At 41.3% G+C, this 16,283-nt stretch overlaps 1 protein-coding gene across 7 annotated transcripts in view; it reads left to right on the top strand.

The window, feature by feature from the left end:
* Positions 1–16,283, top strand: part of SLC20A2 (solute carrier family 20 member 2) — a 72,292-nt gene that overhangs the window by 18,317 nt on the left and 37,692 nt on the right. For 3 of the 7 annotated variants that reach the window (XR_012639214.1, XM_074950359.1, XM_074950354.1), the window contains exon 2: positions 7,977–8,525. Coding sequence is in view for 6 of the 7 variants with exons in the window: in XM_074950359.1 (XP_074806460.1) it covers positions 8,237–8,525 (289 nt within the window). In the remaining variant the exon portion in view is untranslated. Of the gene's footprint in view, positions 1–3,703; positions 3,851–6,747; positions 6,849–7,976; positions 8,526–16,283 lie in introns of those variants that run through there. The other 4 variants (XM_074950356.1, XM_074950355.1, XM_074950357.1 and 1 more) reach the window with 4 other exon arrangements.

Raw genomic sequence — 16,283 nt, 5'->3', positions numbered from 1 at the left:
GCAAGGGGGCCTTTAAAGTTTGCCTGACATGTACATTTAAAATCTTAAAGTTTAATATAGTTTTCTGTATTTAATCGTGTTTCTGATGAAGGTGGATAAGAAATCTACTGGTCTTTCTAATCTGAAGAAAACAATGTATCTGTAATGGTGTTCTACCCTTAATAAAATGTTAGTTATTTTTTGCATCATGACTAAATGCTTGGCTTTGGGGGTTGGTATTTTTGTATATAAAAATTTTATAAGATTAGTTGTTGATAGGTATAGTTCTTTCATGAATAATTTGTATAATTTTGCTTTCAAGTAAATAAATGTAATTAGATGAATTTATTAGTGTGTTGGAAATAGTTTTACAGTTTATAAGGGAACAGACATTTTAGACACCGTAACGGACAGTATCTCCTGACTCACCTTCCTAGCCAACAACTGTATTCTAAACCAGTATTATTTTGCTAGGTAAAGAAACAATGAAAATTCCCATATCACTGAACTACTAAACTATAATTGGATTCAAAGTGTCTGCTTTTAGAGATTTTATCAGTGATATCCATTTTAAAAAATGCACTGTATTACTGTATATGGCATACTGATCTATTAGTAGCTCCCAACTAATGTGAGACATTCCAGTACTACAATGATGGGCCCATATAAACACTTGGATAGACTGTCCATTCTGAGAAGTTACTCTTGATGCTATACTAAAACCTTTTCAGGATTGTTTAGCTGCTGATGCACAAACCGGTACGTTTAAAAAAAAATCGGCTACCATCCATTAGATTGGAACATGAAAACCTGAACATTTATCAGTGTCTATATATGGCTCTACCTATTGCTGGTGTTTCTCCCAGCTTCCCTTGTTTCACGATACTTACCTTGTTCAGCTAGGCATTCCTTCCGGGCACTCTTGTTACTGGTGTTCTTTTAAGATCTCTATTAAAGCTTTACTGGTTATAGAGAACTGTAAAAGTGAGGGACTTTGTGTGATTTTCTTCTCTCTTATCTTTAGATGCTGCTGCAGGTCTCGGAAGAGAAAATCCCTATGAATATAAGGGAAAATATACCTCTAGAAACCCAAACATTAGTAGACTCACAGGATTAGCAGATGATGCAGTCAGCAGCTTCTTTCTTATTGTAAATTTTTCTTATTAGTCTGTGAAGAAGAGTGTGGCTTGAATTTGATAAAGTTCTCCTCCATACAGCCCAATGCCCCAGAATTGAGCACGAATTGCAGCAGACAGTTTTCACAATTCTGGGTTATTTTGGATGGTGGAAATATATTTTTGTTGATTCTGAATAAACTACAAGGTAACTTAGATGCCATGGTTGAATCTTGTCTAGAACAAGGAGCTGTTAGAGGAATTTATGATAGATGGATTTGATGAAGACTCTACCAAAACCTTTTATATTTCAATGGGCTAGATATTTAGTTTTGATGGGAACTAGTTTGTTTTTCCATACTCAAATCTGTTCCTCATAATTTTTTGTTTTCATTCATTGCATTCTTCAGTGGTATGCTGTATTACATACTCCTATTTTAACCGTGATGGAAAACCTTTCTGGGATTATGAGTTTTCCTATGACTGAGGTCCATGATGTTGATTAAACAGAACAAAAACTTTAAAGATGTTTCGTTTTATTATGTTTACTTTTCTTTGATCTAAAAGTTTAGATATTTTTGTCTACGCACTTTAAAATGAAGGATAAAATAACCTCTGTGACAGGACCAGCATGTGGAAAGTTGCACAGAAAAGAACTGCAGACAACTGTGCGCTTGGGCCTGAGTTACTCCATGGGGTTGGAAGTCCTGATTTTTTGATTAGCAGTAAATATATCTGTTAAACCAGACATAAGAAATTATTTTAATCTGGGTACATTCATTCATTTTTACTGTGTGGGAGTTTGTGGGAATTAGGGTTGGGTTTGGGGTTTCATTCTTGGAAATTCTCACTTCACAGCTGGAACAGAAGAGGTAGATGAGACTTCAAGATGGATATATATATACTGGAGTTTTACCAAGCCAGAGGTCAAAAGATCAGCAGTGATAAACATAAGGAATATATTTTAAATCCGCCTCTGTCTTTACATGTTAAACACTGTTCCAAAAAGTGGATATTTTGCATTCCCTCCCCTATCAAACCTGGGGCCCAATCCTACCAACATTGATAGTGATAGTGTATTCAACCATGAGTAGTCCCTTCATTAGGGCTACTTGAGAGTATCTTTAATCAGATGTGTAAGAATCTACAGGATTGAACCCTGGTCTTTATTATTAAAACAATGTCACTTAATAGGTATGGAAAGGCCAAGAGGAAAGTGCCAGGTGCTTCAGGCTTTCTCATGCCGGAAACTTGTGAGCATAGTCATCAGCTATTCCAGAGTCAAAAGGAAAGACTCTACAACCAAACACAGAGATGTGACTTCTTAAGTAAATTATCAAGTATAATGCAAGCTTAATAGCATTTTGGATCTTGAACATAATTAAGGCAATGTTGTCTGTGAGGGATTGTTGACTGGAAGAGAGGACTGAATTTTATCTTTGACTTTAGGAGGCTATGCGTTGTTTTGTAACTCGAGTTTTGCCCTACTAATTCTTTATGTGGAAGACAATGTAGACTTGCTAGAATGTATGAGACTCCTTGTAAAGACTGAGTCACCTTTCAGATTCGCTAAGTTACACATGGATGACTATGACCACCAACTTAATCTGGGAACAGATAACCAGTTTAGACATCTCTAAACACTCCTAACTAGGAAATATACTTTATTCAAACATTTTAAGGGTGAGATTTTCAAAACTGGCTGCATAGTTAGCCTCCTAAATCCATATGTAGGCCCTGAAATCAATGGCCTGATTTTCCCAAGTGTTCAGCATTTAGCAAATCCCTTTGCTTTCAGCACTTTTTAGAATCAGGCCACTTTTTAGACACCTAAATATGGACTAGGACTAGGAGCATAACTATGCCTCAAGTTCTACATGTTTTGGTCAAAATGTTCAATTTAGAACATAATTTATTGGTAAACCTGAAAACTGTCAGTTTAAGTTTATTGAAATCTGAAACATGATGATTGAAATTTTACAGTAAATATTTTTTCATATAAATCAGTTTTTCAATTGTATGCTAAATTTAAAATAGTAATGCAAATATCTTTTATAAAGCTAACCCAGGTGCTTTTTTGGGGGGCGGGGATTAAATCTTTGCTAATGTATATTAATAAGAATGTTTTTCATTTGTAGGAAAATGGATCAAGGAATTTTGATTGGGCATTTTAATGTGAAGTTTTATAACAAAGTTTTGTGTGCGTGGGCCTCAGTCCTGTAAAAATTCACGCATATGCTTAACTTTATGCACTCTGAGTTGTCCCTTACAAGCCAATGGAACTACTACTCGCATGAGTAAAGTTACACACAAGCAAACATCTCTTTTGTACTGTTAATGCAGTTTTCATAATGTGAACTAAATAGATGCTTGGTCCTGCTTTTGAATAGCAGACTTGTAATTTTTCAAAACTACTTGATCGTGCTAAAAATCCAAGCAGTGACTTGTGAAAATGAGATTTTCCCCCTCTCTGAACCGGTGCTTTGAAAGGGGTGGAGGTGGAAGAGAACATTGTTTCTTTTAAGATGAGCTTTATGGGATTGGTTTGTATGGTTAATATAATCATGACGTTATGTTGTGTTTTATCAGTGCCCGCCCCCGGCAGAATAACTTGTTAAGAGGAGGCAGATTTTCACTTAGTGAATAAATCCCTGGACACACATTGTTGCTTGTCGGTGTTGTCTTGGCTGCTCTCCTGTGTTGGAGTTAATTTTATCCTGGAGCTGCTGTGTAAGTTGTAGAACTGTTTACCCAATGTAAGTTTGTGTGTTCAGTTGTGGCTATGTGATAAGATATCTATTTTAGATTTCAGACTGTATGTACAATCAGGAAGGAAGTCACTTGAAGAATTAATTTAGCTCCTCTTTCTCTTTGAAACAGCCTGTAAATATTAGGTGAATTTTCAAGATTTGTATGTCTTTACAAAATCTATTATTGGTATCCTTCAGTATTTATTGTTTGGCTTCTACTCCAGGAACTAAAGTCTGTAGTGTCAAACAATAAAAAGGTTCGATTGATTAGAAAGTTTCTATTCATTTGCTGCAGGACAAAATCTCAGTTCTTCCAGCAACAGTTTTTTATTTAAAACCGAATGAGCAACAAGGACTTGTAGCTGCTTGCATTTATTTTCCCAGCCTCTTTCTTTGATTTCTTTATATGGTGAATGGAACCTCTTTAAATAACTAGTTAAACATAACTGCTGTTTGTATTGTCAGCGACTCTTTTCTGCAAACATTCTGAATTCATTTCACCAACAGAACAAAATGCCCATATTTAATATTTTGTATGGCTTGAACAGGAACAGTAAAGAGAAGCTTGATCTTAAAAATATGTGTAAAGGAATTTTTTAGCTGAGATGGGGGCTAGTATTTTTAACCTTTCAGTGGAAGAGAGGGGGACAGTAGGAACTAATAAATGAAAGTATCCTCTGGAAATTTTAGTAGCAGAAGCTGAAACCCTCCCCCACCCATGTTAAACTTGATCTGAGTCCTTGAAAAACTATGAATAGCAGTACTGCTGCCCTGTAAAGTAATTGCTTAAAGCCTTCTTAAACTTTAACCGGATGGCTGTAGCTGAAATAGGAATTGGCTGATATACTGACGGCTTCTATGTGTACTGGGATTGATTGATTGATTGATTTATTTATTTTTAAAGAACTCAGGGCACCTCTGGTGCCCTGGAACATAAAACTTGTATCATAGTTGGCCCTGTGACAAATGCTATGCCTGTAATTTAGAGCCATATAGGGATGTTCTTTGCCTAGAACCACTTGAATTACACCACCTTTCATGTCATGGCTGGTTATTAAATAGATAATGTGTGAGTGTTGTGGCCTGTGGAGGAGCAAGGGAAGATAAGAACTATTAATGTGAATTTTAATTTGCTTGTATCTTCAGTTACAAGATGTATTTGATGGTAATAGAATGGAGTGCAAGATCTGTGGGATGCTGTAAAGTCCATAGATCTGTCAGGAAGGAAAACTTGACACTCTTTTTGAATGAAAAACACGATTACATGAGAGTTTGAGGGGTGTGGAATAACCTACCACGTGCTCCAGTGTACTAAGTTTTTAGACAGACTTCTCAACTAATGGTAGTTAGAAGTGAACTTGCTTTTTATTACAGATCAAATGTGATTACTTAAAGAGAAATGTCTATTGTTTTGAACACTGCAGGGAGAAAATCCTGTTGTCTTGCATGTTTTATCATCTAAACTTTTCTAAAGGGTACTATTTGTTACATTTGCACCTAGAAAATGGTAAATTTACCCTTTAATGTTTGCTAATATTCAAGCAGCAAAAAGTGCTTTTAAAACTGAATCTCCCTGAAAAGAGGAATTGTAATTCACCTTTTCTCTTGCAGAACAGATTAAAACATGTTAGCCTAAATCAGGTGTTGGGGGGGGCGTAATGCACAGCAAAGTTCATGTCAGTTTAATTTTTGCCGCTGCCTGAATAGATTGTGTCCTAGTTTTCATCAGCGGGAAGATGAAAAGACACATTGTGGGTTCTCACTCTCTGGTTGCTTGTTTCCTTCATGCAGCATATTTGTTTTGTGTCACTGGTTGGTAATGTGTTCTAGTTGACCCCTTGGACTCTGAACTTGGCTTTGTGAGTGTCACTTTCACCCTTCACCACTGTTGTCTGATGGTTCCTGGCCCTCAGATTTCTCTCTTTGGTAGCAATTTGTTTGTCTAGAAGAGTAAAAAACTGGCAAATTTATGCTCTAAATTTCTTACGAGATTTTCACTAAGGGTTTTTTATGTCTATAGTTGAAAATTTACCAAAATAGCTATTACAGCATAGTTATTTTGGTATAAGCCCCTGTGTAGACACACTTACTCCCAAACAGGTATTTTGGTAAATTTCCAAATGTAGGCAAGCACTAAGATGAAGTGTGGGTGTTACACCCCAAGTTCATTCCAAAGGTCCCCTCTGAATTCCATTTAAATCGGGTATGCACCTACCTGTTTTCTACCCCAACGCATATACCACCATAGAAAACAGAAGCTCCATTCTCTGGATATCCATCGAGCTTTTGCTTTCCAGCAGCAAAGGGCCAGAGCCTTCAGGAAATCTCTGAGACTCTTTATTACCATTGCTGAGCAGATGAAAGGTGAAGCAATCTCACAGAGACTTTCTAAATGGATCTCAGATTGAATTCTGCTTTGCTGTGAGCTGGTGGAGACTGGTGGAGAGTAAGGCCACACTCAACCGGAGGCCTGGCTACCTTGGTGGCTTCTCTTTAGGGTGTCCTCCTCCTGAAGATCTGTAGCGTGGCAACATGGGGCTCTGTGCGTAACTTTACTAGACATGATGCCCTAATACAACTGTCTTCAGCAGACACATCCTTCAGTACAATGGTCCTGTAGTCTGCAGGGCAGCATGGTTCCTCAACGAGACGCCCAAAGCGAATACCCATAGGGACCACAACTTGAAGAAGGAAGGAAGATGACTTACCTTACGATAATTAGAGTTCTTTAAGACGTTTGGTCCCTACGAGTATTCCACTACCTAGCTTACTTCAGATCCTTTACTAGGTATTTGCAGTAGAGTAGGAAGTGGAGAGGCAATCGATCCACACCGCCCGTTATGCCCTTGCTTCGGAGCATGAGAAGACTCAGCGTGCAGGCATGGATCAACAGATGACGATAGTAAAAGTCTTTCAGTTTCAGGTGCATGAAACGCATGCACATTCTCAATGGAATGCCCATAGGGACCACACATCTCAGAAAGCTCCAGTTATTGGAAGGTAGGTAGGTAATTTTTCTTTTTGCCTGGCTCCCTGTCTTCATCTCCCCTTCACAATGATAATTCGAGAGGGGAAAAATCTGGGGGCTTACACAGACAATGATCAAGCTTTTAAAAAAATGTTTGTAAAAATACATATATTGGCTCCTGTTGAGACGATATCAAAGTTTAAGGGCTCAAGAGGACTGAGATGAGGTTTGCGTAATTGTGTATGTGTGAAGAAATAAGCCAGGCTTTTTCTCTCTCCTGAAATCCATTCTTTTCTGTACATTTTTTGTTCGGAAAATCTGAAGAAGTAGCACAAGATAAAACTTTGCCAAAGGATGTCAGAACTCTCTCTGAAAGCTACACAAGAACCATTGAAAAATGTATATTTGAGTATAATAAATCCAGTAGTGCATCATACCGTTCAATGAACTAACCAGTTTTCTCTAGGAGGAAAAGAACCTTACATTTACTGTTTTAACTTTTTTTGTTAAATATCTGTTCTGTGACCTGGACACACACAGATGCATGTAGGTACACTGAAATAAACATCGTGAAAAATCACAGTATGTTCCAGTGATTGGAAGGCCATAAGGCTAAAAGGCTCCAGTATTCCCACTACCCAAAAGCAGCAATAGATAAACATTTGGAGACATCTGGGTGCCTTTTCATGTGATGTTTAATGAATAAATGTTTTCAAAATTAAGGGCCAGGTCCTCACCTGCAACTGGTGTAAATTCACATAGTTTCATTGAAGTCAATGGGGGAAGGCCAACTTACATCAGCTGAGGATCTGGTTCTTTTTAAGCCATTCACTTACTACAAGAAAAAGAAAGTCATCTTGTTTTTCAGGGAGGACCAGTCACACTGTTTGCTTAGAATTTAAAAACAAATAAACAAACTTTACAAATATATCCTCTCAAAGTGACCTAGTACATTTTTCAGTCACTGATAACGCTAAAAACCTGTATTGCTTTTGAGTTGACCTAGTTTTAATCTTGTCTGAATTGCTTTATGGTTAGCACTGTCACGTGCCAAAAATAGATTCCATTAGTGGATTTAAATAATTTCTTTACTTCTGAAAGGACATACTGTTACAAGCTTTGCAGACAGACTGCTTCACTTTTTCAATCTTTCTTCTGTTACAGGAGAGGACACTGCAGTTGTACCAGTTGTGAAGCAAAATATGGAATGTGTTTCACTGCTGACTGAACACAGCCAAATGAACAGTATTGACAATAGTTTGAAAATCAGCAGTTAGCAGTTTGTTCACTTCCCAGCACTTTCCAGAGAGAACTAATTGTTTTCAAGAAATCTGCTTTACAAATCTGTTACAATACCCTCCAACTTTGTCTATTTAAATATTTGCAAAGGGGAAGCATTTACCTACAAGCACACACTGGGAAAAATGGCAATGGAGGAGTACCTATGGATGGTCATTGTGGGTTTTATCGTCGCTTTTATTTTGGCATTTTCAGTTGGTGCAAATGACGTTGCCAATTCTTTTGGGACTGCTGTGGGCTCTGGTGTGGTCACTTTGCGCCAGGCCTGCATTTTGGCTTCAATTTTTGAAACCGCTGGCTCAGTATTACTGGGAGCAAAAGTAGGAGAAACAATTCGGAAAGGTATCATTGATGTTAATCTGTACAACAGTACTGTGGATCTGCTGATGGCAGGAGAAGTTAGTGCAATGGTTGGTAAGTAAACGTCTTTCATTTTTGAGTAACGATAGGCATCTAGTTATAATCCTGTTCATCATGCATTTTTCTATGCCGTTTAGACACTCCAACTTTCAGTACTTACATGTCTGGTTTTTCTTTCTCTTTTAAAAGGAGACCTGGACTACTTTTATGAGTCTCTTGCTTTTTTTATTACTTAGATTCTAATCACTGTCTTTTCTTTAATGTTCATAACTTTTCATTTTTTGAAAAGAACGCTTGTTTTGTAAAATGATTTGAATAAATCATTGGGGGGAAGGATAGCTCAGTGGTTTGAGCATTGGCCTGCTAAACCCAGGGTTGTGAGTTCAATCCTTGAGGGGGCCATTTAGGGATCTGGGGAAAAAATTGGGGATTGGCCCTGCTTTGAGCAGGGGGTTGGACTAGATGACCTCCTGTGGTCCCTTCCAACCCGGATAGTCTATGATTCTTTGAAATGGTCTAAAGAGGCACTGAATAAGTGACTTTTAATTTGGAAAATGTATTAATAGGATAAGACACCATTTATGGCCATACAAAAAATCTTGAGGAAATGGCAGTTTATAGTGAATACCTATTCTGAGGATTTAGTCAAACTGTTAATTTTACTAGAAAATTAAAATATTCACTTAGACTCTTCACTGACCACATGACTGATTATAATTACTGTATACTTGTTCTAGGGCCATAACAACATTAAAAGGAATAATAGATTAGGGAGTGACCAACTTCATGTAATTTTAATCCTTCTGATTCATAGTCCCTCATAAAACTAAAAGACGTGTTTGTTTTTTCTGTCTACTGACATAGCTTTTGTTTGCTTTTAATCTAAGCCTTGGTTAGATCAAATACTGCGTTCAGAGGGAAATGAAATTAGTCCCAGACCATGTTCTTCATTTCTATACAAGAAGTGCTGTGAACTTTGGAGACGTGATAGGAAGCGACAGCAATAAGCACAGATGCAACCACATTTTAAAAAGGTTAGGGAGAGCCAGAAGAGACAATTTTCAATGTATAAAAACAATTAAAATGGGGTCTTTGTGGTCACCCCAATCTTACCCTACATTCTCTCTACAACCACTCTACAGTCTTGCAATGTGTTCCTTAAAGCCCCAGCTGCTGAAGTCATCTGATTATGTGGCAATATCATCTTATTTTTAAATGAAAGTTTTCACCCCACCTAGCACACGCAGGAGTTCCTCCCCTCAGAATCTCCCGCACCTCTATCCTCCTTCCCTTCTATACCCACCCATGCATTTTTGTCTAATTCCTCTAATCTCCCCACAGTTTGCACACAGTGCTTGTCAGCAAAGTATCTGCTGCACAAAGCCTAACACACACAGCTGTTGTTCTCTGTCTTTTCCTCCAGAAAACACTTTGTGGGGTGCTTCAGTCTGAGCATCGAGTGCTGGTTTCTCTAATACTGATAGGAGGTTGTGTGCTCTGGGATGGGGAGTCAGGATACCTCTTCAAAAGGGGAGATGGCATGGGCTCCCAGAAGATCTTTGCTTTCTTTCACTAGCCAAGGGGGATAGGAGTCAGTCACATGGGATGCCCCCCCCCCCGCCCCTTACCATGACTACTACTTGTGGAGATAATGCCAAATTCTGGGAAGAAGAGTATAATATCATCTCTGGCCCAGTGCCTGACTTATTGTCTGGTAAATCCTCAGACACTAGGTCTCTCTAGATCTAGGATAGTGCCTTTTTCTAGGTTTGCTAGTACCACTACACTGTATACTTCGACTTGCCAACACGGGGGCCTTTTAGCACAGACGTAGCTGCATAAATTTAAACTGCCACTTGCTCCGGTGCAGCATACCCTGCATTGAAGTTTAAGTGACACATGTCTTCTGACAGTACATTCTTAATAAACATGATCTCCTTTAGCAGGAAGGCTCCATTTTCTTCATTTGTATCTGTTTGATACCCCAGTCCTGGAAACCCCTAGTCTACGCAAAGGTGGCCAGATTGCTAAGCATTGAATACTGCCCGCAGTGGCAACTGGCCAGAAGCTCAAAGAACACAGCTCATTTGCAAAGACATTTATATAAGCCAGTCTGAATTTTGTGACTTGTTGCATTCCTGTCCTCCACTGATGGCTTTAAAAAATAAATTCCACATTTTAAATCTCTGAGTTAATGAAATAAAGTTCACTAACCGCAAATGCTCTTTTTATTTGCCTTGATTTTCCTCTCCAAATTTCCTTCCTTTCTTATCCATACCAATTGCTTTTTTTCCTTTGTGTTTTTCTCTCTTCCTTTTAACCAGGTTGTTTTTCTCCTTTTCTTTTTCTCCCTTTTCTTTGGGCAAGCTTGGGAAACAAATTTTCTCTCTACATGGAATGGACTCTTACCCACCGTGGTCACACTGTTGTGCGCAGGGTCTGCTTTAGTAATTTGAGGAGGGTCAATGAAATGATTCTTCAGGGCACACCTAAACGTAACTTGATAGAGCAGCAGTGGGGCTCTGCTACTTAGCCTTGGGCTCTGCATCGTTCCCAGCATTTACAGTGTTTCATTGAATTGGTTTCCCAGTAAGCTGGAGCTTTGGGGGCCAGTAGGATTTGGGGTGCATTTTGGTGAATTTTACCACTTGTATAGCATCAACCAATTGTCACAACTATTACCCCAGTGTTATTGATAGGAAACTCAGGCAGACAGCTTAGGTGACTAAGGCAGCAGAGGAAGACAATGTCACAGCTGGGATTAGAAAGCCTGGAGTCCCTTGCTCTCAGTCCTGTGCTTGGTCCACTCTTCCCAGCTGCCTCTTGCACTGTGGGATGCCCTACTGCCACGTGCACAGCACAGGAGCGAGATAGGCAGCTGGCTAAGAGGGGGAACTTGCAGCAGTCATGCTCATAGCATTTACCCACAGTTGCAGATTGGTCTGAGGTCCCCCCAGAATCAAAAGTTATGGACTTCACAAGTCTCAAATGCCAGCCCTAGGTGGTCATAGTGGGAGCAGTGCAAAGCCTGTGGTCTTTATACAATAATGACAAAGATGGAGAATGTTTGTAGTGGTGTTATAGCTGTGTTGATCCCAGGATCTAAAAGAGACAAGCTGAGTGAGGTAATATCTTTTACTGGACCAACTTCTGTTGGTGAGAGAGACCAACATTTGAGCTGCACAGGTCCAGACAATCAGGGGCCTCTATGACTTTGGGCTTTGCAGGCTCCAAAAGCTAATTCTTCCCTCACCCAAATTGTATTTCCCTCTGGTCCCCAATCTCCTGCCTTAAGTATCTCTAGGTCACCTTTCTTCCTTGGGTCTTACCATCTAATAGTGCCCCAATTACTTTCTCTCTAGCTCTCCTACCTTCTGCTGGCTGGGGATGATAAAATAAGGGATAGTGTCAGACTTTGTGTATTCACTAGCAATCTTGCCACAATTCCAGCACAGCTTTGGTTTTGTTGCACATGTTTTTGTGACCTATCAGGGAGGGAACCAAGTGTATTCTATTTATTAAAAAAAATTGCTACATAATTTTACAATTTTATATCTGGTTGACCTATCTGATCTTTTTACAGACTCTACCACGTCTTCTCATTCACAGCACATCCCACGTGCTGGCCTCAAAAAGTTTATAAGTTCATCTATTCTAATTTTAGAGTAGGACAACAGAAACCTATAAATTACAGAGCAGGTGCTCCTTGTTTCAGCTAGGGTTTCCAATAGGAGTAGAAGTGCCAGTTGTTTTGGGACAGAGTCCCGGGAGAGATTAGTTTTACTAGTTGACTTCCATATTGAGCTATATGCAGTGCCAAGATTGAATAGCTCAATCTCTGTAAGAGGGAAATTTGATCATGAAATAGCTGATCTAAAATGATAAATCCTTGTTCAAACCTGTCTAAAGCATTTTCATAAGTGTACCTTGGGTTCTGCCATCATGTTCGTTGATCAGAGTTAAATGAGTCAGATTGGACAGACTCGGCCAGAGTTTCCCAATAAAGGTCATATTGAAGAGCTGGTGCTTACTCAGGTGATAGTTGTCCTAGCAATGGGCATTGGTATCATAAAATTCCAGTCCCCATCCTCAGAAGGGCTTGTATGGTTTAGGTCCCGATTATTGGGCTTCTCTTCTCCTGCTCCTGTCACTTCCAGCCCCTCCCTTCCTCTTTTTGAACAACGCTCAGTCTGACTTCTCTCCCCTCCCACTCTGTTACTATTATCCGCTGACCACGCAGCCCCTCCATCCACCTTCCTTTGTGACTCCTGTCTCTCTCTCTCTCCTCACAATCCTTCCACTTGTCTCCCCTTGCCTTCCACTTCCATGTTGATGGCCTTTGTCTGCCACTGGCTGCCCACCTTATTGCTCTTTCTGCCTTGTTTGATCTTGAAGCCTAGATCAACTCGTCTACTTGCCAAAACAGCCTTCACAAAGCACTGCTCCCTCTGGTCTTCCGATTCTGGTCATCACCTTGTCTCCTCAGCATCACCAACCTGTCCCTTATCCGTTGCCGCTCCACCCAGCCCTTCTGTAGCTTTCAATCCACTAATGTTTTCTCTGCCACGGCACATCTTCCCTCTTTCTCCTCACTCTCGTCCATCAAGTCACTTGTCCTGGTGCTCCAGAAGTTCCTCACAGTGCTCTGTTTCAGCACTTCAGGTGGCTTGTCTGGTGCATAATCTTTTCGGCACGTTACCCCGTGAACTCTGAAGGCCCGAGAGCCCTCTTGTGAGGCACCCTAGAGAGGCTCCTGTAAATACTCAGAGCAGGAAATTTGAATCAGCCAAGACCCCAGAGTGCCAGGACTGGGACGCATCAGTACACGCCCAGCTGCCCTCTGCCAAGCTCAGCAGGGCAGCTTCCCCTCCAGAGCATCTGGCACTGTCACCCTGGAAGCAAAGGACTCCTTCAAGCACTGGCTTCTCTACACAGTTGCAGCCGTGTTGCTATGCAACAGTGGCGCTGAGCTCCAACAAGAGACTGAGGCAGGAGGCAGTGAGAGAGGGGCAGCAGCTTCCTGTCTGCTTCTGTCACAGCCCCCAACTCCCAGGTGGCTCCATGCCAAGGCCTCCAGAGTTTCCCTGCTACAAGGAGCAGAGGGGGGACAGGGATTCTGGGTAACAATACATGCTAAGAGACCTTCCCCAGTCATTGAGGGTCTCTGCAAAGCACTCCGTACTGGCTGCAATGTGTTGGGAGAGGTAGGATCTCTCACGGCAGCAGGGGTGCTGTGGCTGGTGCTCCCGGGCACAGAAGGATTTTGTCCGGATGCAGAGTTCCGGCCTCTAGTGCGGCCCGTGTCAGAGCCCTATGAACTTCTGTCAATGCGCCAACCCTCACCCATCACAGAGACAATTCAGGCCACTTCAATCATCTACCTGGGCCAGTCTGGACTCTGTCCTCACTTTGATCTGAAGGACCTTGCCTGTTAGCGGGAAGGCAAAGGACCTCTGCTTTCCACAGGTGACAGAGCATCCATCCTGGGACCAGAAGTTCCTTGATCTGCAAGAAAAAAATCAGGGAACTTCCTGTTTGTCCATATGGCTTGCCTAAGAGGTTCTCCAGCTCCTGCAAGTGACAAGTAGCAAAGGGCACAGCAAGGCACCCTGGTCTCTATGCTGTTGAGCAGTAGGTCTGTTACTATCAGACACCGAAGATGAAACCCTTGACTACTTTGACTAGGGTGAGCTGCCCGGTCCAAGAGACAACCACCCACTTAGGGAAGGTTTATTTCATCCTATAGCCACCAGAGAAAACACAAATTCAGTTCTGGGTATAAAATCTGGCTCAAGATGTTCAGAGCCTGAAAAGCCAAAGTTAGCAGGACTTGTGAGAAAGTGAGCCAAAGGGATTGCAGCCATAAAGAGACTGTTGAGTCCAGCATTTGGAGATATGCCCAGCTTGTGACCTCAATTGCCTGCATCAGGCCAAGCAACCTGATGCTTTAGCTTCAATAATTATGGCTTCGAGAGAAGCAACCTGCCTGACCCCATGTGTCAAACCTGTGAGATTGTAAAATAGACACATCTCACCATTTACCTCCAGGAAGAGCTGAACTTTATTTTCTGCACAGATTGTGGCTTGCTCTGATTTTGACTCAACAGAGACTCCTGGAGTGATACAGCCTAGGCCACCATTGCCTTGTAAAAGAGACAGGATGCTGTGGCAGGACTGAAAGACTGCATTTTGATCCACCAGTGGCATCCTAGATGCATAAGGAATTCAGTCAGGGTGGAGATTTGGGGGGAGGCATCCTGCAAGGCCACTATGCAGTGGCCCCTGCCTAGTATTCTTTCTGCTCTAATCCCAGTCTTGAACTCTGGGGTGTCTCCTACTGTCACGGTATAACCTGCTGATGTGTCCTCTTCACCCTATTCTTACTCCTTTTCTCATTCCCACCCTCTATCGTCTCTCTTGGCATGCTCTGGTTTTCTAAAACCTAAAAATTCTCTCCCTCAGCCCCATCTGTCTCTTTATCTTCCTTCCTTTTCTCTTGAATATGCATTCTCTTCCCACTGCCTTCTTTCTCTAATTCTCTGTTGCAGTGGTTCTCAACCTTTCCCATACCTGAACTGCCCTCAGACCCTCTGCCCATTTAGCAATATGCAAAGGGTATGGTGGCCACTCTCTCTGATGCCTTCTGACCCCCAGGTTGAGAACCAATGTCACCCTTTGCCCGTGGACAGAAGCATTCAGAAAAAAACAGTGCTGGTCAGTAAGGTATTCAGCGAGGGCAGAGCCACATTCAGCAAGAATAATCTTGTGTCTTCTCTGAGCAATATCCAGCAATTCTGAACTTTGCCACGTGAAAGCCAACGAATGTCCGTGTAGAAGAGGAGCAGCCATTGTTGAATGCCCTTTTCTTCACATAAAATAGCAAAGAGGGGTGTACTGGTGGGCTTAGCTTTGTTAAAGTTCACAACTTTTCCAACCTCAACTACCTTTTTTCAGTTCCACTGACATCGTCTCTGCCACCAAAGCTTCCTGGTGAATTGAACAATGTGTCCAAATGAATGGGATGTACTCATTGCCTTTGAATGGACCATGCCGAGTTCCCAGTCCGGAGAGCAGTGGCACTGGAATATTTGCCTGGATGTTAAGACCTTGAGCTTGACAAACTAGCATTAGTGTTCTCTTGATGCACTGCTCCAGTTATTTGCTCAGACTGTGTCTGTCCCTTAATTGTGAATCTAGTTCCTTCTCTGATTTTTCTTTTCCTTGCCTTACCACTCGTCACCCAGCAAGAGCATTGCTGATCCTACCTAGGCTGGGATACTCAGCCACTTTGGAGCTTCTCTGTGTTGGTTCATGCCCCCCTGGTAGTCAGTGTTGTTGAAAGGGCATTGCACCCTCCAGTACTCACCTTTGCAAAGCACCCAAAATGCACCACAGTGTTCTGCTGCCAAGTAACTGGGCTTGCTCCAACAACATTTGAGACCAAGAACCTCCACAGCTTATTGGTCAAACCTTTCATGTCTCTTTTGGGGTATGCTGGGATATTCATGTCTCACAGGGGTATGGAACAGCTTCCGTATGAGGAGAGATTAATAACACTGGGACTTTTCAGCTTCGAAAAGAGACAATTAAGGGGGGGATGTGATGGAGGTCTATAAAATCATGACTGGTGTGGAGAAAGTAAATAAGGAAGTGTTATTTACTCCTTCTCTTAACACAAGAACTAGGGGTCACCAAATGAAATTAATAGGCAGCAGGTTTAAAACAACCAAACGGAAGTATTTTTTCCACACAACGCACAGTCAACCTGTGGAATTCTTTGCCAGAGGATGTTGTGAAGGCCAAGACTATAAA

The sequence above is a fragment of the Natator depressus genome, chromosome 4 (genome assembly GCF_965152275.1).
Source record: "Natator depressus isolate rNatDep1 chromosome 4, rNatDep2.hap1, whole genome shotgun sequence".
Classification (NCBI taxonomy): domain Eukaryota; kingdom Metazoa; phylum Chordata; order Testudines; family Cheloniidae; genus Natator; species Natator depressus.
Note: the sequence above shows the minus strand (reverse complement) of the source record. Positions and strands in the feature narration are given on the sequence as shown.